The sequence below is a fragment of the Rhincodon typus genome, chromosome 7, assembly GCF_021869965.1.
Source record: "Rhincodon typus isolate 14 chromosome 7, sRhiTyp1.1, whole genome shotgun sequence".
Classification (NCBI taxonomy): Eukaryota; Metazoa; Chordata; class Chondrichthyes; order Orectolobiformes; family Rhincodontidae; genus Rhincodon; species Rhincodon typus.
In genome coordinates this window covers 4,596,435-4,622,809 of record NC_063338.1, presented here as the reverse complement: position 1 = coordinate 4,622,809, position 26,375 = coordinate 4,596,435, and the positions used below count along the sequence as shown (strand labels likewise).

At 42.3% G+C, this 26,375-nt stretch overlaps 1 protein-coding gene across 1 annotated transcript in view; it reads right to left on the bottom strand.

Annotated features, from left to right (window-relative positions):
- si:ch211-45c16.2 (mitogen-activated protein kinase kinase kinase 13) overlaps nt 1-26,375 on the bottom strand; it is a 72,256-nt gene that overhangs the window by 34,043 nt on the left and 11,838 nt on the right. Inside the window, exons 2-5 of the mRNA XM_048598565.1 lie at nt 10,740-10,923; nt 9,610-9,801; nt 2,485-2,643; nt 587-745 (exon numbers count right to left, since the gene is read on the bottom strand). Of these exons, the coding sequence (XP_048454522.1) occupies nt 587-745; nt 2,485-2,643; nt 9,610-9,801; nt 10,740-10,923 (694 nt within the window). The remainder of the gene's footprint in view (nt 1-586; nt 746-2,484; nt 2,644-9,609; nt 9,802-10,739; nt 10,924-26,375) is intronic.

Here is a 26,375-nt window from a genome sequence, read left to right as displayed (position 1 = left end):
GTCTCTCTTTCTTTCTCCCCTGCTCCTTATTTCTCTCTGTCTCTCCCTCCATCTCAGACTCTCTCTCTTTCTCCTCAACCTGGTCAAGCTTGTTTTCTTTTTTTCTCTCGCATTCTCTGAATACCTCTTTCTTTCCCCCACCCCACCATGGCTCGTTCTCCTCCTGTAACTTTGTCTCTCTCTCTCACTCCTTCTGCACCCCATCCTGGCCCATCTCTGTCTCTCTCTCCTCCCACAAATCTGTCTCTCTCTCCTTCTGCACCCCAGTCTCTTTCCCATCCCTGGCAAGTTCATTCTCTCTCTCTTCCCCCTCCTCCAGGCTGGGTGCACTCTCTCTATCCTCACCCAACTCTTTCTTTCTTTCTTTCTCTCACTCTCTTTACCCCTCTTTCTCTCTCTCCCTCTCCTCCTTCACCCCTTTCCCTCAGTCTCCTCTCCTTTCTCTCTCTCCTTCCTGCCCAAACACTCTCACGAGGAATTGCACCAGAACAAGGTTGCTTTTCTATTGGCTGACCCCATGTATGTTAACTTTGACCCTCAGCCTCAAGGATAGGGTTGGGGTAGGAGAATAGGGGGAATCACTCACCAGGTTTGCTTCATGAGGATCTTGAAGCCATCGGGGCAGGTGGATGGGACAGGAAGGTGCAGGCTGTTACTGCCCACTCCCCAGATGATAGCAGAAGAATCGACATCCTTGTAGGGCACCTCTCCAGTCAGTAGCTCCCACAACACCACCCCAAACGACCTGCGCCAGACAGGGGAGACAAGCAGCAGAACACATGACTCTCTAATACTAGGATCTGAACAGGCTTCGAGGGGGAGACACTGACAGGACAGTCAGTCATCACCTGTGTGGGCCAATGTATCTGTCATTACATGACTATGGAACAATGACAGCCACAAACCTGGTCACTCAGGGGAGCTTGGAGCAAAAGGGACTTTGTGGATCAGTCAATCTGACACTGGCCTTTTTGAAGAGTGGGCCTTATCTTCCATTCTAACCTCAACTGAAACCAAAGCTTTCAAATAACAAGGGGTCAGAGTTCATCATTTGACATGCTCAACAGTTAACCCTTTCCCCGCACCTATGAGACAATGGAAACCCAACAATCCACCTTGGAGTTTTCCCATCCATCTGACCTCCTGGACCGGCTCAGGCAGAGGGTGTTGTGCCTCTGACAGCTGCTCAACAACGTAATCGCACCGGCCCTGCACTCAAGGCTAATACTGTAGGGACACGGTTTCAAATCCTAACAGGGCACCTACTTAAAAAATGTCTGAAGTTATGAGCCACTTTCAGTAATTGGGGTTTGATGTCAAAATCCATCCAGTTCACTAATGTCATCTAGGAGAGGACGTGTGACTCCAATGGGATTGACTTGATTTGACCCAGAGAGTCACAGAGATGTGGGCATCACTGGCTAAGCTAGTGTTGATTGCCCAGAGGGCAGTTAAGAGTCTACCATATTGCTGTGGGTCTGCAGTCATGTGTTGGCCAGACATTTAATTCCAAATTTTTTTTTATTAAATTCAGATTCCATAATGGGATTTGAACCTGGTCCTCAGAACATTCTGTGTTCCTGAATTAAAGCCCAGTGACTACCTCTCCACGTTTAAGGGACAATTAGGAATGGATAACAAATGCCTTACCAGCTACATCCATATTTGGGCAGCACGGTGGCTCAGTGGTTAGCATTGCTGCCTCACAGTGCTAGGGACTCGGGTTTGATTCCACCCTTGGGCGACTGTCTGTGCGGAGTTTGCACGTTCTCCCCGTGTCTGTGTGGGTTTCCTCCGGGTGGTCCGATTTCCTCCCACAGTCCAAAGACGTGCAGGGTAGATGAATTGGCCATGCTAAATTGCCCATAGTGTTCAGGGATGTGTAGGTTAGGTTGGTTATATGGGGATGGGTCTGGGTGGGATGCTCTGAGGGTCGGTGTGGACTTGTTGGGCCGAAGGGCCTGTTTCCACACTGTAGGGATTCTACGATCTATGATTTAAATTTAAAAATATGTATTGTCCCATAATAGGGAAAGAAATTGCTAATTTTCGTATTGTAGTTTGTTATTTAACTTGGTCACCAAATGGAAGCCCACTTTTACAACTTAACTCCCCCATTGGCCATATTAGGATATAGAATAGAATTGCAGAATCCCTACAGTATAGGTAGAGGCCACTCAGCCCATCAAGTCTACACTGACCCTCTAGAGAGTGTCTCAAGCAGACTCTGCCCTCCACCCTATCTCCATAACCCATATTTCTCATGGCTAATTCACCCAACCTGCTCATCTTTCAACTGTGGGAGGAAATTGGAGCAGCCAGCAGAAACCCATGCAGACACGGGAGAACATGCAAACTCCACACAATCATCCAAGGTTAGAATCGAACCCAGGTCCCTGGTACTGTGAGGCAGTCACGCTAACCACAGTGCAATCATGCTGACCTTGATTGCCAGACTGAATTCCTGCATTGTTCATCACTCACCAAATGTCCACTTTTTCAGACACAGGCTCATTGCGAATCACCTCGGGGGCCATCCAGGCCACGGTGCCAGCGAAGGACATCTTAGTGCTCTTGTCGCTTAGCTCCTTGGAGGTGCCGAAGTCAGAGATCTTCACAGTGTCATCGTGGGTAACTAGGACACTGAAACAGGAGAGAAAGGGGGCCAGAGGCCTTAAACTGACTGACCTGCTAAAACCTAGCTGTCAAGTCAGCCCCACCACCCTTCAATCCTGCCTCTACGCTACAGCATAAAAACAGACACTTCAATCCAACTTGTCCATATCGACCAAGATTCCTCAAATAATCTTGTCCCACTTGACTGCATTTGGCCCACATATCCCTCTAAACCTTTCCTATTCATGTACCTGTCCAAATGTCTTTTGAATGTTCTAACTGTACCTGCATCTACCGTTTTCTCTGGCAGTTGATTCCACATATGAACCATCCTGTATGTGAAAAAGTTGCCCCTTGGGTCCTTTTTAAATCTTTCTCCTCACCTTAAAAATATGCCCCCATTTTTAAACTCCCCTACCCTAGGGAAAAGACCTTAGCTATTCACCTTATCTATGCCCCCCATGATATTATAGACCTCTATAAGGTCACCCCTCAATCTACTACGCTCCAGTGGAAAATGTCCCAGCCCTATCCAGCTGGTTCTTATAACTCAAAGCCTCCAATCCCGGCAGCTGAGTAATGTCCCAAGCCCCCATGGCAACTGAATGGCTAGTCACTGGCACCCTGCTAATGCCCATCATAATGCAGCAGTTGGGACAATTTTTTAATGTGGGCATGGTTGGGGGTAGTGGATCAGTGAGGGTGAGAAATGAGCTGGCATCCACCAACATGTTGATTTCACTAGGGAAAGGGACAATGAAGTTAAAGGACAGAGAATATAGGAAATAAAAGGATGAGAAAGCCATTTAGTCCCGCCAGGCCATTCAACAAAATCATGGAATGATCTTCTACCTGAACATCATTTCCCCTCACCATCTATACTCCTAATATCTTTAGTCTCCAGAAAGTGATCATTCTCAGGCTTGAGTCTCACGGACTGAGTGTCCACAGCCTCTGAGGTGGAGAATTCCAAAGATTCACCACCCTTTGAATGAAGAAAATGCCCCCTCTCTCAGTCTTAAATGATTCATTTCTTATTCTGTTCCTCTGGTTCTTGACCCCATTCGCAGACATGAGAAACATCCTTCCTGCTTCTAGCCTATCCATCCTGTAAGAATTTTGCCATGTTTAATCGAATCCCTTCTCATTCTTCTAAACTGTAGGGAATACCCAGTCTCCTTCCTCTCTCCTCAGAGGTTAGTCCTGCCAACCCAGGAATCAGACTAGTGAAACTCTGCTGCACTCCCTCTGTGGCAAGTATATCCCTCTTTAGATAAGGAAGGCAGAAGTGCACATGGCTCTCCAACTGTGGTCTCACTAAAGCTTTGTGTAACTATAGCGCACTTAACACCTCCTCTTGCAATGCAACCAACATACCATTTGGATTCCTAATTACTTGTTCCATCTGCATGTCAATTTTCAGGACTTGTGAACAACGACACCCAGGTCCCTTTGGACATAAACCCTTCCCAACCTCTCACCGTTTAAGAATTTTTTTCCACCAAAGTGAATAACTTCACATTTTTCAACATTATATTCCATCACTCACATTCTTGCTCAGTTTCTTATCCTGTCTAAATCCCTGCAATTACATTGTAGCCTCTTATAAACCATATGAATATTTGATTCAATGCCAACTTGTGCATGTACATTTGCAGTGTGTGTACATACAGATTCCTGTATGCATATATGTGCATTTGTATGTATCTGCTTATGGACAGTTTTGTCTTTTCCACACATATCTGCATATTATGCTTGTATTTCACGTTTGCATGCCTCTTGGTGTTCATGTATTCATGTATTCCTCTGTGAAGTTGAAGATAAGGGATCTACTGGAAAAGACAAGGTGTGTTGAGGCTGTGAGGAATCCTGTACTCGTTAGAACATAGAAGAATGAGATGTGATCTTATTGAAACATACAGGATTCTTAGGGGATTTGACCTGGTAAATGTAGAAAGGTTGTTTCTTCTTGTGAGAGAGTCTCAGACTAGAGGGCAATTATCTGCGTAAGGGTTGCCCATTGAAGACAGAGATGAGGAGGATTTTGTTTTCTCAGAGAGTAGTGAATCTGTGGAATTTTTTTTTAAACTACAGAGGGCTGCTGAGGCTGGGTCATTAAGTATATTCAAGGCTAAGACAGACAGATTTTTCATCAGTAAGGGAATCAAGGGTTATGGGGAAAAGGCAAGAAAGTGGAGTCGAAGATTATCGAATCAGCCATGATCTCATTGGATGAGGAGTAGATGTGATGGGCCGATTGGTGTACTTCTGCTTCTAGGTCTTATGGAAAGCACACATAGACGAGGTGTCATGGCTATTAATGAAATTAAGGCTGCGACTTAACGGGCATGAAGATCATCTTGGCATTCGCATTCATAGGGTTTTCAGAGAGGAAAGAGTGAGTGGATTGCAATATTGGATTTTAAAAAACCATTTCAGCAAGGAGGAGGAATGATATGTCAGATAGATCATTAAGTCTGGCTATGTGGATTGAAGTGAAGTGAAGAGCAGAAACACGGCTGTCATGCTGTTGTGTGTGTACAACATTAGACCCAAAAGCAAACAAACAGGAGAGATAGGCAAGGTCAGAACTCAGTCAAATTTAGAGTCCTTATGAAAAAGGACAAAAATCAATAAAGAATTCAAGTTTGACAACTGGGGAAAGGCTAACTTTACCAAACTGAGGTGTCACTGGCCAAAGCGACTGGAATCAGCTCATTGAAGTGTCAGGACAGTCAGTGGAAGGCATCGATGAGGAGATACTGAAAGCTCGAAGCAAATATGTCCCAACCAAGAAAAACAGGGGGCTCTTAAAGCAAGAGGTCAAGTAGCAAACAGAGCAGAATAAGGTTAAAGCTAAGCTATTGTCAGACACTGAGAGGTTAATACTGTGCGTAACCCAGGGGAGTATGTAAAGTGCAAGGGTGAGGAAATTAGGAAAGCAAAAAGAGAACATGAAAATACATTGATAACTTAAAATCGAGGGAAACCTAAAGGAGACTCTAAATAGTAGAAGGCTCTGACCATCATTGTCCAGTACACTGTGTCTAGAGACCTGTTTCTGATAGACCAAAGAGAGGAAGGGATGGGCCGAGTAATTAAAGGCCAGTCAGTCTAATCTTGATGATGGACAAATTATTAGGAAACGTTCTGAGTGACCATCATTTAAAGAGTCAGGAATAAACAAAGGACTGTGCAGCATGAATTAAGGGATAATCTTGTCTGACTAATGCATTGGAATTTTTTTTGAGGAGACAACAAGAAGGGTTGATGCAGGCAAGACATTTGATGCAAGGCTTTTGAGCAGGTCCCACTTGACAAATGAATGAGAAAAATAAAAGTCCTTAGAATCCGAGAGGAATGGCAAATTGTTTCCAGAACTGTCTCAGTGGCAGAAATTGACAGCAACGAAAGCAGGTTGCATTGACATAGTGCCCACATTATAATGAAATGTCCCAAGGAGCTTCACAGGAGGCGGCACATAAGGAGGCACTATGGGAAATAGCCAAATGTGCAGTTGAAAAGGTTGAGTTTTCAAGGGAGAAGTGTTCTTAATAAACCAAAAATACCAGTATTCCTTCAGGGTACACTATGTGATGAGCTTCTTCCGCATTGTTCACCTGTTCCCTGGGGTGAATTATTTTTATTTCCATGCTGATCATCCTTACTTCGGTCCAGCGACGGCGTTGTTTAATTTCTTTACTTTTTTTTTTAAAATCGAAGTGCATCTGAGACCAAGATTCCATTGTTTTCCCCTCGAATCAATGGATTGATCCAGTGGATCTCAAAGCTATTTTTATCCTCATTACCAGTTTTTTTTTCGTGTTACTTTTCCAAGATGGACCAAGAGGCCAAGTGTTAAACAACGGCAGAAGCTTTATGAAGAAGGTGTTCAGTCTACAGGCTGAGGTTAGACTAAGCTGTTTGACTGCTCAAAGCAGTCAGTGACATCATTGCCATGTCACATGATCTGACTCTTAAGTGGCAGCCCACCATACTTACACAAGGGGAATGAGATTAGAGAATCAGAAAGGTTTAGTGAGGTCATTCAAGAGCTTCAGTCCTCAATGAACAGAGGTCAATTGTGGAATAATCTGAAGTGGAGATGATCTGGAAACCAGAATTAGATGAACGCAGCTATCTCAGGAGGGGGATGTAGCATGAGGGCTGGCGAAGATTACAGAGAGAGTGAGGAATATAAGACCATGAAGAGATCAGAACACAAGGACTCAATCAAGACCTGCTTATCTGGGAGTCAGTATAGGTCAGGGAGCTCAGCAGCGATGGGTGAAGATGAGGCAAGTTAGGACGAGGGCTGCAGAAGTTGCGAGTTTTGAGTGAGAAGAATGTGAGAGGTCAGCTAAGAGAGCAGTCAAATCCCTCAAGTAACAATTTCCTCAGTGAGGGTATTCAACAACAAATGACCTGAGGAGTGAATGGTGCCAGGGGAGCCACAGGTGGTGGAAACAGGCAGTGTTAAAGAGAGCACAGATATGCGTCAGAGTCTCCTAGCGTCAGAAATGACAGCAAGGTTTCAAAGACTCAGGTTCAACCTCAGACATATGCTGGGGGAGGGATCGAGATGGTAGCTAAGGAACAGAGTAGTTGGCTTTGGTTTCCCTGGTATTTAAAACAGAGGAAATTTCTGCTTTTTCAGTGCTGGATGTTGAAAAAGCAATCTGATAATTTAGCGACAGGATCACCAGATTAATTCCAGAAATGAAAGGCACGTTTTATGAGGAGAAATTGAGCAGTTTTGGCCAGTACTAGAGTTTAGAAGGATGAGAGGAGACCCAATGGGAGCTGTATAAGATGCTAAAGGGGATCGGCAAAGTAGACAGAAGGAGGTCCTCATGTGGACCATCTAGAATGAGAGGTCAGAGTTTTAGGATAAGGTGCAGTAGATTTAAAACAGCTGAGGATAAATTACTTCTCTTAAAAAGGTCATGAAACTGTGGAATTCATTACCGCAGAATGTGGTGGATGCTGAGACATTGAGTAATTTTAAGGAGGATATAGACAGATTCTAAATAAATAATGGGTTAAATGATTATTAAGATCAGGCAGGAAATTAGAGTTGAGGCCGCGATGCAAGTACCCATTATCATATCAAATGGCAGAGGAGGCCTGAGGGGCTGAATTGCCTACTCCTGCTCCTAGTTCTTCTATTCTTATGACAGTGGAAGTGTCAAGAGAGGCAGTGGTGAGATAGAGCTGGCTATTGACTGTATTCATGTAAAAAAAGCTAATATTGTGCTTTCCGTTAATGTTGCTGAGGGAACAGCATGCATCTGAGAAATGGCAGTGGGAGAAGGGGGCAAGAATGGAACCCAGGGGTTGGGAGTGAAGTTAACGATGAAGATTTGTGACCAGAGGGCTATTTGAAATGGAGTTCTGCAGAGAACCAAGTTTTTTTTTGTGCTACCTCCATGGTTTAGAATTAAGTGTAGGTGCCACAAACTGGCTAGGGAAGAGTATAGCGTTGAAGGAAACTGCAGAAAAGATATTCTATAGATTATTCAACTGGGCAGAAAAATGGCAAATGGAATTCTGTTCAGAGGAGAGTAAGATCGTGCACTCAGCGAGGACGAACAAGGCAGAACATTGAATCGTCAGATACAGAGAACTGCAGAGGCCCCACAATTCCTGAAGGTCACAGGAGAGGTAAATAAGGTAGTGAAGAGGGCATATGGATTACAGTCCATTATTATTGAGGCCTAGAATACAAGAGAGATTATGCTGAAAGTGTGTTACGCATTGATTCGGACACAGCTAGCTTTCTGGTAACGCGCCCTGCATTTCAAGCTGGGGTCAGACCCCCCAAGGGATGGGGTGAAGAAGATATCCCTGCTTAGCCAGTTCTGCCTGAGCCATTTCAAGGCCTTTGAGCTTGCCCTTGCTGTGTAATACTGTACTGGCCCTCTTCACAGGGTTGACGGGATCACACCCGAGCATTTAAAGGAGGAGATTTCCAAGAAATTTGTGAGGAATGAGGAAGGTTAGACCCAGTTAGAAGGTTGAGTAGGCTTGGGATTGTTCTTTGAAACAGAGGAAGCTGAGAGGAAATTCAATGGAGTCAGGTGTGGAAAACTATGAGGGGCCCAGACAGAGTGGGCAGAATGAACTAATTTGTCTTCATGGTCCAGGAGTGTAGATTTTAAAGAAATTGACAAAAGGATTCGAGGGGGAGTTGAGGAAAAGGTTTCCATGCAGAGGGTGATGGGGATCAGAAACGCATTGCCTGAGAGGCGGGAGAATGCAGAAAGCCTCAGTACCTTTAAAAACCACATGGCTATGCAGTTGAAGTGTTGTAAGCAAGTGCTAGTAAATAGGTTTCTTTTTTGTTTAGTATTTTGGTCACACAAAATGGGCTGAATGTGTGTGCCTGGCCTGGGGTTCAGAAGGACCGTGACAGCACCTGTTCGATTCCCGGTCCTCGTTCAGTTCTCCTCAGACAGCCCGAGAGTGAAAGGCCATAGTAAACCAGCACTGACAGAAACAGCCATGAAAACAGCTCAGGATGAAGCACCAGCAAAACAACGAGCCAATGACTGGTGTTGGAGCAGAAGCCAAATAGAATAAATGTTGATGCTAATCTGTGTGTATTAGGTTAGCCAGTCATTCCAGTGAGGGGTCAGGTTAGATCAGTTGGCTAGATGGCTGGTTTGTGATGCAGAGTGACAACAACAACATGGGTTCAATTCCGACACGAGCTGAGGTTACCATGAAGGATTCTCCTCAACTTCTCCCCTTGCTTGAGTAGTGACCCTCAGGTTAAACCAACACCAAGTCATCTCTCTGTAATGAGGGAGTGGGTCCGTGGGCTGGTAAGACTATGGCGACTTTACCTTAATCATTCCAGTGCCTAGATTCATTTTTATGTAGCCAGGTATTTTTCTGCATTCACTGTGGGCATAGATGTACATGCTCTTATCTTTTGTGTGTACATGCAGATGTACATACACGTGTACAGAGTAAACACCTTTTACTCACTTGGGTGATTTGAGGTCTCGGTGAATGATCTTGTGCAGATGTAAGTAGTTCATTCCACTGGCTATTCCTGAGGACCAGTCTACCAACAGTCGTGGTGTGATCTTACGGCCTGCTCGTAGAACCTCATACAACTGGCCATGAGCACAATACTCCATAATAATACAGTAACATGGTGCCTGGGTACACACACCCCTGTTGAAAAAGGAAAATTCAACACTTTAGCACTCAGGGCACTAGATGTTTTGGGTTAGTTTCCTGACAATGACCAGCTCAAATTGGTGTGATTGAGGATCTCAGGTGGGCGGTAAGCTCTGGTAACAATCCACAATGCCCAAATCCCTCTTATTCACCCACACTACCCACCCTGTATACCACTCATGATTCAGCAAGGTTAGATACAAAGTAAAGCTCCCTTGACACTGTCCCCATCAAACACTCCCAGGACAGGTACAGCACAGGGTTACATACAGTATAAAGCCCCCTCTACTGTTTTAAAACAAACGTAAATTGAAAGTAAAGACCCCTTGATACTGTTTTCATCAAATAATTCCAGGACAGGGACAGCATTGGTTTAGATACTGAATAAAGCTTCCTCGTCACTGTCCTCATTAAACACTCCCAGGACAAGGGACAGCCCAGGGTTAGGTAATGAATAAAAAACTCTCTCTACATGATCCTTATCAAATATTTCCAGGACAGATAAAGCACAGGGTTAGATACAGAATAAACTCTCTAAAGACTGTCACATTGACAAGTGGTCTTGTGTTCAGTCCTAAACAGTAACACATCACCCTTCACTCAAATAGCCAGTTTGCTATAAATGTCTTTGTCAGTTGTCCCAATTTGGTGTACTTTCTTCCGCTGGTCCCATACTAAGTAGGAACTGGAATGAGAGCATGCGATTGCACTTGACAACATATTCTCTGTCCAACAGTCCCAGCAGAGTCTCATCCCATCAGTGTGGGTTAGAATCCAAACCAAAGGTCAGAGGTTAAAGGTCATTTTCTGGCCATCACCAATTCCACTACCCTCAGAATGTTTATTTGTAAAGCAGAACAAAAGCTCAGTTAGGAATGTGCATGTCTTTCCTCCCCACCACACCATCCCAACACAGTGAATGTAAGCCATACTTGAATGCAATGATATTGGGATGTCTCAATTTCCTCAGGTGCTTGATGTCTGTTTCCTTCTGTTCCCGCACTTTCTTAATGGCCACATCTTCACCTCGGAATTTGCCCAAAAACACGGCCCCCTGGGCTCCGCTCCCCAGCCACTGCAACTCCGAGATCTCCTCAAAAGGCACCTCCCAAGAATCTGCAAAGTGATCAAACACACCAGAATGAATCTGCCTGATCCCAGTCCGTGCAGCTGTGAACTTGAGCAGGCTACCAACCTCACAGCTTCACCACCATCCACCCTGAGCTCACCACCACCACAGTAGCACAGAGGACATTGTCATAATTCACGCCAATGCCCTTGAAAAATCGAGAGATGAGGCATTAACTAGAGACCCCTATCTCGCTCATGATGTGGCACAGAAACAGAAAATAAGAGCAGGAGTAGCCCATTCAGCCCTTCAAGCATTTATTACATCATGTAACCCAGCAGCTGGATTTCAAAATAGAAACAAAGAGTTGGAGAAACTCAGCAGGTCTGGCAGCATCTGTAGGGAGAGAACAGAGTTAATGTTTTGAGTCCATTAACCCTTCTTCAGGCTTCGAAGATGGGAATGCCAAGCAATGCTCACTATCTGAATGCAATCAACATCCAAAGAATAGAAATCAAATACACAACATTAACTGCTACATAATAAAAAGTGGTAAATGATATAATCTGATGTACATTGGTATACTAATACTAGGTAAACTAGAGACTAAGGAATGACTAGTTCCCTGGACTTGATGGTCTACATCCAAAGACCATTGGTTATAATCTTCCAAAGTCTCTGTGATTCTGAAAAAAGTCCCAGTAGATTAGAAAGGGCAAGTGTAATACCTCTATTCAAGTAAGAAAGGTGACAGAAAGCAGCAAAACTATAGACTAGTCAGCCTAACATCTATCACAGCAAAAATGCTGGAATTTATCATTAAGGAGATTATAGTGGGATATTGAGAAAAGTAAACAGGCAGAGTCAATATAGTTTTGTGAAAAGGAAATTACGTTTGGAAAATTTATTAGGGTTCTTTCAAGATGTAAAAAGCAGGGTGGATGAAACTGGCCCTGTAGACGTAGTGTATTTAGATTTTCAAAAGCTATTTGATAGGGTACCACACAAAAGGTTAGTACACAACACAAGAGTTTATGGTGTTGAGGCTAATGTAACACCCCTGTTTAAGGAGGGAGGAAGGCAGAAGGTGGGAAGTTATAGGCTGGTTAGCCTGACCTTGGTGATTGCTAAGATGTTAGAGTCAATTATTAAGGATGAGATTGTGGAGTATTTGAAAGTGCATGGTAAAATAGTGCTGAGTCAGTATGGCTTTGACAAGGGGAGATCATGCCAGACAAATCTGTTAGAATTCTTTGAGGCAGTAACAAACGAGTTAGACAAAGGAGAGCCAGCGGTTATGAGTCATTTGGATTTCCAGAAGGCCTTTGACAGGGTGCCGCACAAGAGACTGCTAAATAAGTGAAGAGCTCCTGGTGTTAAGGGCAAGGTGCTGACATGGAGAGAGGATTGGCTGACTGACACAAGACAGAGTGTGGGGATAAAGGGGTCTTTTTCAGGTTGGCACCGGTGCAGTTCCAGGAGTCAATGTTGGGGCCACAACTATTGTGACAGGTTAGTTTATTCTTTAACAAGTTAGTTTATTCTTATTTTTTAAAAGAGAGGTACCAAGCTGGCTACCAGACCACTTGTATAAACAGCTTGAGAGGCCTTGGGTTTTTTTTAAAACACAACCTAAATGGGTGTGGCCAGCTGTAACAGATCAGGATTTCTGAGTAACATCAGAAGCCTCTGGGATCTCAAACAAGTGGGAGCTTCAGTGAATGTCTACCAACTCTTACTTTCTTTGAATTTTCTCTTGATGCTTTTTCCTCTTGGATTGGAGAACTGCATGCTAGAATCTGTGTCTAAATTTGACTTTTGCCAAGGGATGTGTTTTTCGGATGTTACTATATTGAAACAGTTAATTAGTAATAGTTACCATATCTATTATTCAGTTAAGTTTTCCATTAGTTATTCTAAATTCCTCTTTCTTGTGTTTGTATTTTAACTACAGTGTTTAAATAAACTGTTTTGCTTAACGTCGGGTAGTTTGACCAGTTGCATTGCATCTGGAACACGGCACTTCACATCTACTATTGAAATAAAAAAAGGTAGGGTCTAGGCTAATTTCTTAAAATATTTTGAGAGGGTCTGATCTGGTCCATTATACTATTCACATTATACGTCAATAATCTGGACAAAGGAACTAAGGGCTTGGCTGCTAAGTTTGCAGATCACACAAAGATACGTAGTGTTGAGGAAATAGGGAGGCCTGCAGGAGGACTTGGACAGGATAGGAGAGTGGACAGGGAAGTGGCAGATGGAATACAATGTGGGGAAGTGTGAGGTTATGCATTTTGATAGGAAGAATAAAAGTGTAGACTATTTTCTGAATAGGGAAAGACTAGAAATCTTAAGCATAAAGGAACTTAGGAGTCCTAATTCAGGATTCCCTTAAGGTTAACACGCACTTTCCACCCCACCAGCCAGAGTATTCAATGGTTCCTTTTCCACCATTTCCACCACCTCAAGCGTAATGCCAATATTAAACACATCTTCCCCACCGCCCCCATGTCGACATTTTGAAGGAACTATTCCCTCCCCGATACCCTGATCCAATCTGCAGTCACCCTAAGCACCCTGTTCCCTTCCTATACAATTACAGGAGGTGTAAGACTGGCCTTTGCATCTCATCACTCTCCGAGGCCCCAAATACTCCACTCAGATAAAAGAGCAATTTCTTTATAATTCCTTCAATCCAGACTGCTGTAGTCGTTATTCACAATGTGGTCTCCTCTACACTGGAGAGACTAAACACAGACTGGGTGACCATTTTGGAAAATACCTCCATTTAGTCCGCAAGCATGATGCCAAGATTCTGGTGGCCTGTCATTGAATTCTCCACCTTGCAGTGACGCTGACTTTTCTCGGTTGACTGCACTGCTCCAGACAGTTTCAATGTTAGTTTTAGGAACAATACATCTTTTGATTAGGAACAGTGCAGCCTTCAAGATTAAACACCGAGTTCAACAATTTTATACCATAATCTGCTTGCCAATTGTGTTTTCTTTACTGTTTTAGTTTTCACTTTTTTTTGCTTGGAGTCAGCAGCAGACCTGCTCTACGCACTTCTTCTGTTTCTTCCTCCATCACCATTTTCTTTGACTCTGGGACACTAGCTCTCCTGTCTTTCACACTATTAGAGACCTTTCTCTTCACTTGTCTCATCCACCCACCCATACCTTTCTAAATTTCCTATTTTATCTCACTTTCTCTCTCCACCTGTCAGACCTGCTGGACTCTTCCAGCATTTTCTGTTACATAACACAACCTGGCACACAGTACAGTCACCTGAGCAAGGAACAAGAGTAGGCCACTCAGCCCTTTGAACCCATTCCATCATTCAAATAAGGTTGTGGCCGATCTGATTTTAACCTCAACTTTTTATTCCTGCATATCCCCGTTAATCCTTCATCCTATTGGTAATTAAGAATCTGCCTTCAAAATATTTAAAGATACTGCATCCACTGCCTTTTGAGGAAGGGAATTCCAAAGACTACAACCCTCTGAGAGAAATAAATGTTTCCGAATCTCTGTCTTTAAAGAGGGAGCCCCCTTATTCTTAAATGATGACCGCTAGTTCTGGATTCTCCCACAAGAGGAAACATCCTTTGCACATCCACCTGGTCAAATCCCCTCAGGGTCTTGTAGTTTCAATTAAGTCACCTTTGACTCTTCTAAACTCCAGAGAATGCAGACCTAGTCTTTCTGGCCTTTCCTCATTAGGCAATCCACCCATTCCAGTATTAGTCTAGTAAACTTTCTCTGAACTGTTTCCAATGCATTAACATCCGTCAGAAAGTACAGATGCCAAATGTCCCGTGTATCTCCTACTCTTGCATTCAGTTCCCCTTGCAATAAACCGTAATATTCTATTAGCTTTCCTGATTATTTGCTGTACCTGTAATTAATAGACAAGGACGCCCAGATCTCTCAGCATTTCAGAGCTCTGCAACCTCTCACCATTTAGATAATATGCTTCTTTTTCATACTTTCTGCCAAAATGGACAACTTCCCACCTTCCCATATTATAGTCCATTTGCCAGATCTTTGCCCACACACTTAATCAATCCTTTTGCAAGCTCTTTATGTCCTCTTCACAACTCACTTTCCTACCCATCTTTGTGATTTCAACAAATTCAGCTACCATATCTTCGAATCCTTCGTCTGACTATTTATATAAATTGTAAAGAGTTGAGGCCCCAACCACCGGCCCCTGTAGCACATTACATCCCGCCAGCCTGAAAACGACCCATTTATTCCTACTTTCTGCTTCTTGTAAGCCAGCCAATCTTCTATCCATGCCAATATGTTACCTCCATACCATGAGCATTTATTTTCCACAATAATGTTTGATATGGCACTGATCAAATACCAAACTTAAGGACAATATATCCACTGGTTACCCTTTAATCGACAGCTCATGTTACTTCTTCAAAGGATGCCAATAAATGAGTTAAATGCAATTTCCATTTAATAAAAGCATGTTGGCTGTGTCTGAGTACCTTGTATTTGCCCAAGTGCCCTGTTATAACAACTTTCAATAATAGCTTTGAACATTTTCCCTATGACATGTTAAGCTAACTGGCCTTTTGTTTCCTGCTTTCTGTCACCCTCTCTTTTTAAATAAAGGAGCTATGTTAGCTAGTTTTCAATCAAATGAACATTGCCCATATCTCATAAGTTTTGGAAAATTAAAACCAATGCATCAGCTGTCTCACTGGTTGCTTCTTTTAAGACTCTAGGATGAAATCCATCACAACCTGGGGACTTGTCAACTTGTAGTTCTAATAATTTACTCAGTAATACTTCCCTGGTAGTTATAATTTTCTTGAATTCTTCCATCCCTTTCAATTCCTGTATTACAGCTATGTAAACAATGCGACACACAGTACATCCTGGTCCATGATACAACCTGGCAGACAGAAAACAAAAGAACTACGGATGCAGTAAAGCAGGAACAAAAACAGAAGTTGCTGGAAAAGCTCAGCAGGTCTGGCAGCATCTGTGAAGAAAAAATCAGAGTTAAAGTTTCGGGTCCAGTGACCCTTCCTTAGAACTGGCTGTAGACAATAATAGCTGTAGAAAGGGACAGCATGGTGACTCAGTGGTTAGCACTGCTGCCTCACAGCACCAGGAACCCGGGTTCGATTCCAGCCTCAGGTGACTGTGTGTGTGGAGTTTGCACATTCTCCCCATGTTTGCGTTGGTTTCCCTGTGGGTGCTTCAGTTTCCACCCTAAGTCTAAGGATGTGTAGGTTAGGTGGATTGGCATGCTAAATTTCCTGTAGTGTCCAGGGATGTGTAGGTTAGAGGGATTAGCCACAGGAAATGTGGAATAAAGGGATAGGGTAGGAGGTGATCTGGGTGGGATGCTCTTTGGAGGGGTGGTATGGACTAGATGGGCCGAATTATAGGGATTCTATTTATTCTAAAATTTGGTATACATTGGAACCTCACAGATAGTGCGACATAGCACACAATGCAAGGTGGTACCTACTATAATTTGGTACATACTTCAAACTAGGAGATTTGTATACCAAGTTGTACATACAATCTGGCACACCCAATACACTGTGGCAGACAATACAGCATGCTACACAATACAACCTGGAATGTAGCACAACCAGGTGGACAATACAAATTGGTACAAAATTCAACCTAATACATAATACTTGGTACACAGTACAACCTGGTGGACAAATAGTCTTGATTCACAATATGTGCTGTGACACAAGAAGCATTTGTACACAGGTTATTCTGGTTCGCAAAACAAACTGCAGGTAATAAAAGGTGCTACATAATACAATCTGGTATGCAATACAACCTGGTATACACTATACAAATTATACTATATTACATAGAATCTAAATCCATACAGTGTGGAAGCAGGCCATTCATCCCATCAAATCCACACCGACCCCCTGAAGAGCGTCCCACCCAGACCCAGCCCTACCCTATCCCTGTAACCCTGCATTTCCCGTGGCTAATCCACCCTGCCTGTACATCCCTGGACACAACAGGCAATTGACCATGGCCAATCCACCTAACTTGCACATCTGTGGACTGTGGGAGGAAATCAGAGCACATGGAGAAACTCACGCAGACACGGGGAGAATGTGCAAACTCAGTCACCAGAGGCTGGAATTGAACCCAGGTCCCCGATGCTGTGAGGCAGCAGTGCTAAGCACTGAGCCACCAGGCCAGCCAGTATATACTGTACAAGTTGCTACATAATGCAACCGAATACACAATAAACCCTGGTGGAGTATACAACAGTGCATATAACACTAACTCGCACAACACAACCTAGTACACAATACAACCTGCAGGACAGTACAACCTGACACAATATAACTTGATACACAATACATCCTGGTACATAAACTAAACCCTGGTAGAGTATTCAAAATTGCACAATACAACTTTCAAGACAGTACAAGTTGGCACACAGTAGAACCTGGCACACAATGTAGCCTAATACACAATACAAATTGATACAAAATACAACCTAATACATAATACCTGAAAACAATATAACTAAGCACACAATACAACCAGCAGGACAATACAGCTTGGTAGACGATACAACATGGTACACAATTCAGCCTGCAGGACAATATAGCCTCTGCCCAATACTGTCTGATATAAATAGAACCCAATACCCATTACAACCTGTTACACAATTCAGCCTGGTATACAATACAACCGGCAAGAAACAACTTGGTACACAATACAACCTGCTGCACAATTAAGTCTGGAATATGATACAACTGGCATGTTACAACCTGGTGCACAATACAACCTGTGGGACAATGCAAACTGGTAATTAATACAACCTGGTATACATCACATCCTGCAGGGCAATAAAACATGGTACACAATACAACCTGGCACACAAAACAACCTGGTACACAAAAGAACTTTCAGGGTAATACAACCTGTCAAATGATGTAAAATTATTTAATACAAACGGTTACACAATACAGCCTGGTAACCAATACAACTGGTACAGCAATGTAATCTGCTACACCATACAGCCCGGTACACAATACACATTCTGTTCTATTACCCTGATGTACTTACTTAAGTAATGATTTATCTGATTAGCATGCAAAACAATACTTTTCACTATATTCCACATGTGGCAATAATTAATCAAATCAAATCAACCTCCAGGACAATACAGCCTGGTGCACTATGTAACCTGCAAGACAATACAGCTTGCTACACAATACATCTGGCAGCATATTATCACCCAGATACAATCTGTACCACAATACAACCTTAATAAAAATTACACCCTGATTTACAACACACCTCGGTATACATGACAGGCTGTAGGTCAATACAGCATAGTACACAATACAACCTGTTACACAATAGAGCTTGGTACACAGTATGACCGGGTACACATTACAACCAGCAGGATATATTTTGGAACACAATACAGCCTGGTACACAAAACCTGCTACACAATATGGCCTAGTATACAATACAACTGGCAGGACATTCCTACCTGATACACAAAACAGCCTGGTAAACAATACAGCTGACAGGACAATAGAACCTGGTACACCATATAACTTGCAGGAAAATACAATTGGTACACAATACATCCGGCAGCATAATATCACCGGTGCACAATACAGCCTGGTACACAACACAATTGGCATGACAAACACTCTGGTTCTTAAAAAATCCTGGGACACTAGGCAACCCAGAGGACATTACAACCTAGTACACAATACAGCCTGGCACACAATACAACTGGCAGGATACAGCCAGATACACAAAACAACCAGATAGACAGGACAACACAACCTGGTATGTAATTTGTGCAGGACAATGCAACCTGGCACACAATACATCTAACAGCATAATATAACCTGGTGCACATTACAACTTGTCACACAATATAATGTGATATGTAGTACAACCAGCAGGACAATACAGCCTGGTACAAAGTACAGCCTGCAGATAATACAATCTGATATACAATCGTCCCAGTACGCAATGCAACCTTTAGGGCAATCCAACCTGGCACACAATACAACTAACAGGAAACAACCTGGGACACGATACAACCAGTTATGCAGGACAAGACAACCTGGTACATACAACAACTTGGAACACATTACAACCTGGCACACAATACAACCTGATATACAATACACCCTCCTGGACAACACAACCGGCAGGACATTACGACCTGGTGCACAACACAAACTAGTCCACAATACAACTTACAATGTATAGTGGTGAGAGATTAGCAGATTTGTAATTCAGAAGGAGTATTGCAAAGGAAAAGTGGTAATATGTGGAATTCATGGTGAGAACAGCAGTGTCCCATTATAATAAATTGAGGTTGGAGAGTCCGGTGAAAAGTGCTGAAGTGGTGGTAGGAATAATAGAGAAATTCTCAGTTCCATAGATACAGTTTATCCTTGGTAATGATACAGCTGGATCAGGTGGGAGTGATACCTACTGTCATTGAAAAGCCAGTGGAGAATCAGGCAACTGAGGTGTTACAGGAAGTATATCTTGGGATTTTTCATGACTGTGTGGTAACAAGAGCACAAAGCCACAGGTGGAAACAGGAGGAGAAATCTAAGTGTAAAGATAATGAAGTTGAAGTTCAATTATCAGAGACTATGTTTGATCAAACTGGTTGAGCAAAAAGTAAGAACACGTGGAGGACAAAGTGAATATTTTTAGTTCAGAGAAATTAGCTGAATTACAACAGAAAGACAGAAAACCAAAGCACTTCTATCAAAAAGTATACACAGAAGAAGAATCTGAGTGTATCCAAGAATGTTCCTATCTTAAAGACAAGGAAATGGAGACAATTACATATTCAGGCAGATGAAAAATGGGCAGAAGTTCATCAAGTTGGATTACCAGCGGTTATAGAAAGGTGGTGTTGTGTAGCGCATGAATTACCAATAGGAAGTCATTTGGGAGTAATGAAAACTCAAGCCAAAACACAAGAACATTTTGATTGGCCTGGACTACACAAGGACATGGGTGAATTTTGCTGACATGTCATACGTTTTAGGTAATTGAAAAACCTTGGGCAGTGATAAAGCCAGCACCCTTAATACCCATTTCCGCATCAGAGGAATCTTTTACAAGAGTCTTAATTGATTGTGTAGGACCCCTACCTAAAACAAAAAGTAGGAATCAGTATTTGTTGACCATAACTGTATCATGGCTAAAAGGATTGTAGAAGAGTTACTCAATTTTTTTAAGCAAGATACAGACTACCCACAGAAATATATTCGGATCAAGGGTCAAATTTTACATCAAAATTAATCAAGTAATGGATAGCTTGGTAATGAAATAATTCAAATCCATGGCATACCATCCAAAATCGCTGGGAGCATTAGAATGGTTGCATCAAACTTTAAAGACCATGTTGAGGGCTTATAGTCAAGGCTATCTAGAGGATTGGGATGCTTTTTGCAATTAGGGATGCACCTAATGAATCAACTAAATTCAGTCCATTTTAATTAGTTTTTGGGCATGAGGTGAGAGGAGCACTGAAATTAATTAAGGAGAAATTGGTGAGTCAGAGTTCAGAGACCACACATTTAGATTATGTGTCAAATTTTAGGGAAGGATCATTAGGGTGAATTGGCTAGACAGCATTTGAAAGTAGCACAGCATATGAACCAGGAAGTGAACAAGAAATCAAAAATTTGTAATTTTGCTAGTAGAGATAAAGTGTTAGCATTACTCCCAATGGTAGGTGAACTTTTGAAGGCAATGTCTAGTGGGCCTTATCAAATCGAAAGGAAATTGAGTGAGGTGAATTATTTGATAAGAACATTAGACAGAAAGAAATCTCACAGTGTTTCATCTGAATATGCTTTAAAAGGTATTTTGATAGGGAAAGAAAGCAAAAGGAGAATGTTACAAAACAAAGTGAAGAACCAAGTTCAGATGATTCTGAATTGGACATTCTCCTAACTAAATTGGGACAACGAGGAAGTTCTCAAAAATTGGGATAAATGATTGAGTTACCTTCCAGAGGAAAATCAAAATGACATGAAACAGTTATTACAATCACATGGGGAGATATGTGGAAATAAGCTGAGAAGTACTAATCTAATTAGACATGATGCAGATATGGGAAATGCTGTTCCAATTCAGCAACATCCTTATAGACCTAACCCTCTAAAGTTGGCACAGGTTCAAAAAGAGATTGAACACATGCTCAAAGGCAAGATAATTGAGGTGAGTTGCAGCAAATGGAGCACACCATAATAATGATACCAAAACCAGCTAGTACCCAATGATTATGTATGAACTATTGCAAAGTCAGTCCAGTTACAAAATCTGATTCATATCCTATTCCACATTTGAAAGACAGTATTGAGAAGGTGGGACAAGCAACTTATATTTCAAAGTTGGACTTACTCAGAGGATACTGGCAGGTATCTCTATCTGAAAGAGCGAAGGACATTTCAGCTTTCGTGATGCTGAATGGACTGTACCAGTTTAAAGTCATACTGTTTGTTATGAAAATTACACCAGCCACATTTCAAAGACTAACCAATACAGTTGGTTTATTGTGTGGAGTGCATCGAAGATCTGGTGATTTTTAGTCTTACATGGGAGGAACATTTAGAACGTCTATCGGAATTGTTCAATTGACTTTGGGAGACAGGCTTGGTGATAAAACTGACTAAAAGTGAGTTCACAAAGGCCCAAATCATATTCCTGGACCATGTCATTGGACTTGGGAAAAAGGCACCATGGGATGTGAAAACAAATGTTATTGGGGAGTTTCCATATTGTCGATGAAGAGGGAAGTACAGGACTTTTACACTTAAAGGGAATGTCCTGGGGACTGTTGCCAAACAAAGAAGCCTTGGAGTGCAGGTTCCTAATTCCTTGAAAGTTGAGTCCCAGGTAGACTGGATAGTGGAGGCAGTGTTTGGTATGCTTGCCTTTATTGGTCAGTGCATTGAGTATAGGAGTTAGGAGGTCATGTTGTGGCTGCACAGGATATTGGTTAGGCCATTTTTGGAATACTGCATGCAATTCTGATCTCCCTTCTATAGGAAGGATGTTGTGAAACTTGAAATGGTTCAGAAAAGATTTACAAGGATGTTGCCAGGGTTGGAGGGTTTGAGCTACAGGGAGAGGCTGAGTATGCTGGGGTTATTTTCCCGGGAGTGTTGGAGGCTGAGGGGTGACCTTACAGAAGTTTATAAAATCATGATGGGCATGGATACAGTGAATAGCCAAGGTCTTTTTCCCTGAGGTGGGGAAGTCCAAAACTAGAGGGCATAGATTTAAGGTGAGAGGGGGAAGATTTAAAAGGGACCTAAGGGGCAACTTCTTTACGCTGAGGGTAGTGCGTGTAGGGAATGAGCTGCCAGAGGAAGTGGTGGAGGCTGCTACAATTACAACATTTAAAAGGCATCTGGATGGGTATATGAATAGGAAGGGTTTGAAGGAGATGGGTTTATCGCTGGCAAATGGGACTTGATTAATTTAGGATATCCAGTCCACATGGACAAGTTGGACTGAAGGGTCTGTTTCCATGTCATACAGCTGTATGATTCTGTGACTACAATGATTCCTGGGACTGAATGGTTTTTATTGGAAGTTCGTACTGAATTTTAGCAATGTGGTTGCTCCAATGACTGACTTATTGAACAAGTGCAGAAAATTTCAGAGAATGGAGGAATGTCAGTGGGCATTTGACAGCCTGAAAGCTGTGTTAACCACTGCCCTAGTGTTAGCCACACCTAATTACGCAAAGCCATTCAAGGTGGCAATTGATGCGAGTGATGTGAGTGTTGGTGCTGTAAACTTGCAAGAAGATGACAAGAAGATAGAAAGACCTATTGAGTATTTTTCTAGAAAATTACATTGTAAGAAATATTCCATGATTGAGAAGACCACCTTGAGTTTGGTGTTGGCGTTAACATTGCAACATTTCAAGATTTAAATATTGCCAGTAATGTGTCTGAGACAATTGTATACACTGATCATAACACCTTAAAGTTTTTGGAAAAATTTAAGCATTAAAAATTCCAGACTGTTTAGATGGAGCTTATTATTACATCCATTTAATTTGAGAATTGTACATGTGGTACGACGACAGAATATAATTGCCGACACATTGTCGCGACTTTGATGAAGGAAAATAAAGGTGATCGGTAGCGTGGAAAAACAGACTGAAATGGACTGCAGTAGTGAATACATTGACTCTAAGCAGGCAAGCAATGCATATGTCTTGTAGTGCACTCACAGAGTAAAACTAAAAGGTTTTAAAAATTGCATCTTTATGTATTTATGGTTCTTTTTTTAAAGGTGGGGGTGTGACAATAATTGGCTTTAAGAGGTGTATTTTTTCCTGGTTTCTTTTATGAAGAAAGCTTAAGACAGAGGCGACGAGTGGTCTGCTGAAAGCCAATAAATTAAACAGCGTGTGAGGCCTTGGGTTTTTTTAAAAGTTGGAACAATACAAGCAACCTGAATGGGTGGGGTCAAGTTCCCACAGAACCAGGGATTTTCGTTTTAGCTTTCTGTAGTCACTGGGATCTTGAAGCTCGATGTGAAAGCTCTTATTCATCTCTCTGTTACAGCTAAAAGCTGGGGTTCTCTTCCTGCTGCTAGAATTGTATGTGAGACAATCAATTTTACTGAATTTGCCTTTGCCAAAGGTGTGTTTAAGGGATGTTATGATATTGGAACAGTTAATTAGTAGTAGTTAATATATAATATAGTATTTTGTTAATCATTTCAAAAAAGTTACAGTTAAGCCAGTTCTTGTTTTTATTTTGTCTGTATTTTAACTGTGGTGTAAAAATAAAGTGCGTTTTGAATAAAGTCACGTTGTTTGACCAATCAAATTGTATTTGGAATACAACACTTTACACTTTAACTTTAATATAAGAAAATGTTAGAGTCTAGGCTATCTTCTTAACATATTTTGATGGGTGTTAGACCAGTCCATATCGATACAGGACATCCCAACCCATTACACAATATAGCCCAGTAAACAATACAGCTAGAAGGACAATACAGCTTGGTACACAATCTGCAATTGATCTATATCCCATTGTATCCTTTGATAACCTTCTACACTATTCACAACTCCACTGATCTTTGAATCATCTGCAAACTCACCCATCTACCTGTTATTCTATACAAACTGGTAATCAATTCACCTGGCAGACAATACAACCTGGTACACAATACAAACTGTAGAACAATACAAATTGGTATAAAAAACCACCTATGTAACAGTGCAACCTAGAGGACAATATAACCTGGCACATAATACATCCTGTAGGATAATACAGCCTGCAGGCCAATACCACCTGGTGCACAATAAAACCTGCTACACAACATAGCCTGGCATACAATACAATCAGCAGGAAATAACCTGGCACACAATGCACCCTGCTAGACAATACAACCTGTAGGTTCATACAGGTACACAAACCATCCTGGGACACAGGGTGACCTAGAGGACAATGCAACCAGCAGGATACAACCCTGTATACAATATAACCAGTGGGACAATACAACATGGTACACAATACAACTTGTATGTCAATACAACCTGGTACACAATGCAATGCGCTAAAATAAAATTAGCAGGATACAATCTGGTACACAAAGCTGCCTGATACATGACACAACTCAGAGGACAATACAATCTGCACGACAATCTAATAGTACATGATACCATTAGTACACTGACCTAGAGTACAATGTGGTACTCAATATAGAGTGACAACCACTACAACCTGGTGCACAACCCAGCCCTGGTCAACAAACCAACCCTGGCCCACAAACCAGCCCAATACAAAATACTGGATTTAGGCTCCGGTCTCTTCAGAGCCGTGTGTTTGAATTCCACTGCTGCCAACTAGCTATTTTGGGGTGGCATAGCATAGCACCAGGGATGTGGTTTCGATTCCACTCTTGGGCAACTGTCTGCATGGAGTTTGCATGTTCTTCCTATGTCCGCATGGGTTTTCCTATGGGTGCTCTGGTTTCCTTCCATAATCCAAGGTTGTGCAGGTTAGGTGAATTAGCATTGCTAAATTCCCCATAGTGTCCACAGATTTTAGGTTAGGTGGTTTAGCCAGGGAAACTGCAGGGTCACAGGGATAGAGTAGGGGGTTGAGTCTGGGGTGGGATGCTCTTCGGAGGGTCGGTATGGACTCGATAGGCCTGCATCGAAACTGTAGGGATATTACAACCTGGTACACTGTACAACCTTCAAGACAATACAATGGTACATGATACTATTGGTACACTGGTACACAATACAAATTGGTGCACAATACAGCCTAGTAAACCAATACAACCTGCAGGACAATGCAGCCTGGTACACAAGGCAACCTACTACACCGTGCAGCTTGGTAAACAATCTCTGGTAAACACTACAGTTGGCAGGACAGTTCGGCGCACAACACATCATTTGGGACAATACAACCTTCAGGGCAATATAGCCTGGTACACGATATAACCTGTTATTCGATACAAGTCGTTACACAATACAGCCTGGTAACAATTACAACCTGCTACACAATGCATCCTAGCATGCAGTACAACCTTCAGGGCAATACAGCCTGGTACATGATAGAGCCCGGGACATGATTCAACCTGTTATTCCACACAAATTGGTAAACAATACAGTCTGGTAACAAATAAAACAAGCAGCACAATACAACCTCGTACAGAATACAACCATCAGGACAAAAAAGCCTGGCATGAATATAGCGTGACACATAATTCAACCTGGAGGACAACACAGTTTGGTGCACAACACAACCTTGTACACAAGACAGCCTGGTACCAGAAACAAAAATGCTGGAAATCACAGCCGGGTCAGGCAGCATCTGTGGAAAGAGAGCAAGCTAACGTTTCAAGTCTAGATGACTCTTCATCAGAGCAGATATATAATATGTAATACACCCTGATATACAATACACCCTGGGACACAATACAGCCAGGTGTAAAATACAAACGGCAGGACACTACAAGCTGATACATAAAACAACCTGCATTATAGCACAACCTAGAAGACAATATAACTTGGTACACAACACATCCTGCAGATAAGACAGCCAGGTACACAATACAGCAAGGTCCACAATACAAAATCTGCCAAACAGCATAGCCTGGTACACAACACTCCCTAGTATACACTACAGCCTGAGGGGCAATGCAGCCTGTTACACAACAAAACCTGCTACACAACACAGCCTGGTATACAATACTATCATCAGGAAATAACCTGGTACACAATACAGCCTGGTACACAATATTGCTTGGCATAAAATAAACCCAGCAGGATACAATCTGGTATACAATATAACCTAATACATAACACCAGTACATAAAACTGCCTGACTCATGACACAGAGATAACAAGGTGTAGAGCTGGATGAACACAGCAGGCCAAGCAGCATCAGAGGAGCAGGAAGGCTGACGTTTCGGGCCTAGACCCTTCTTCAGAAAT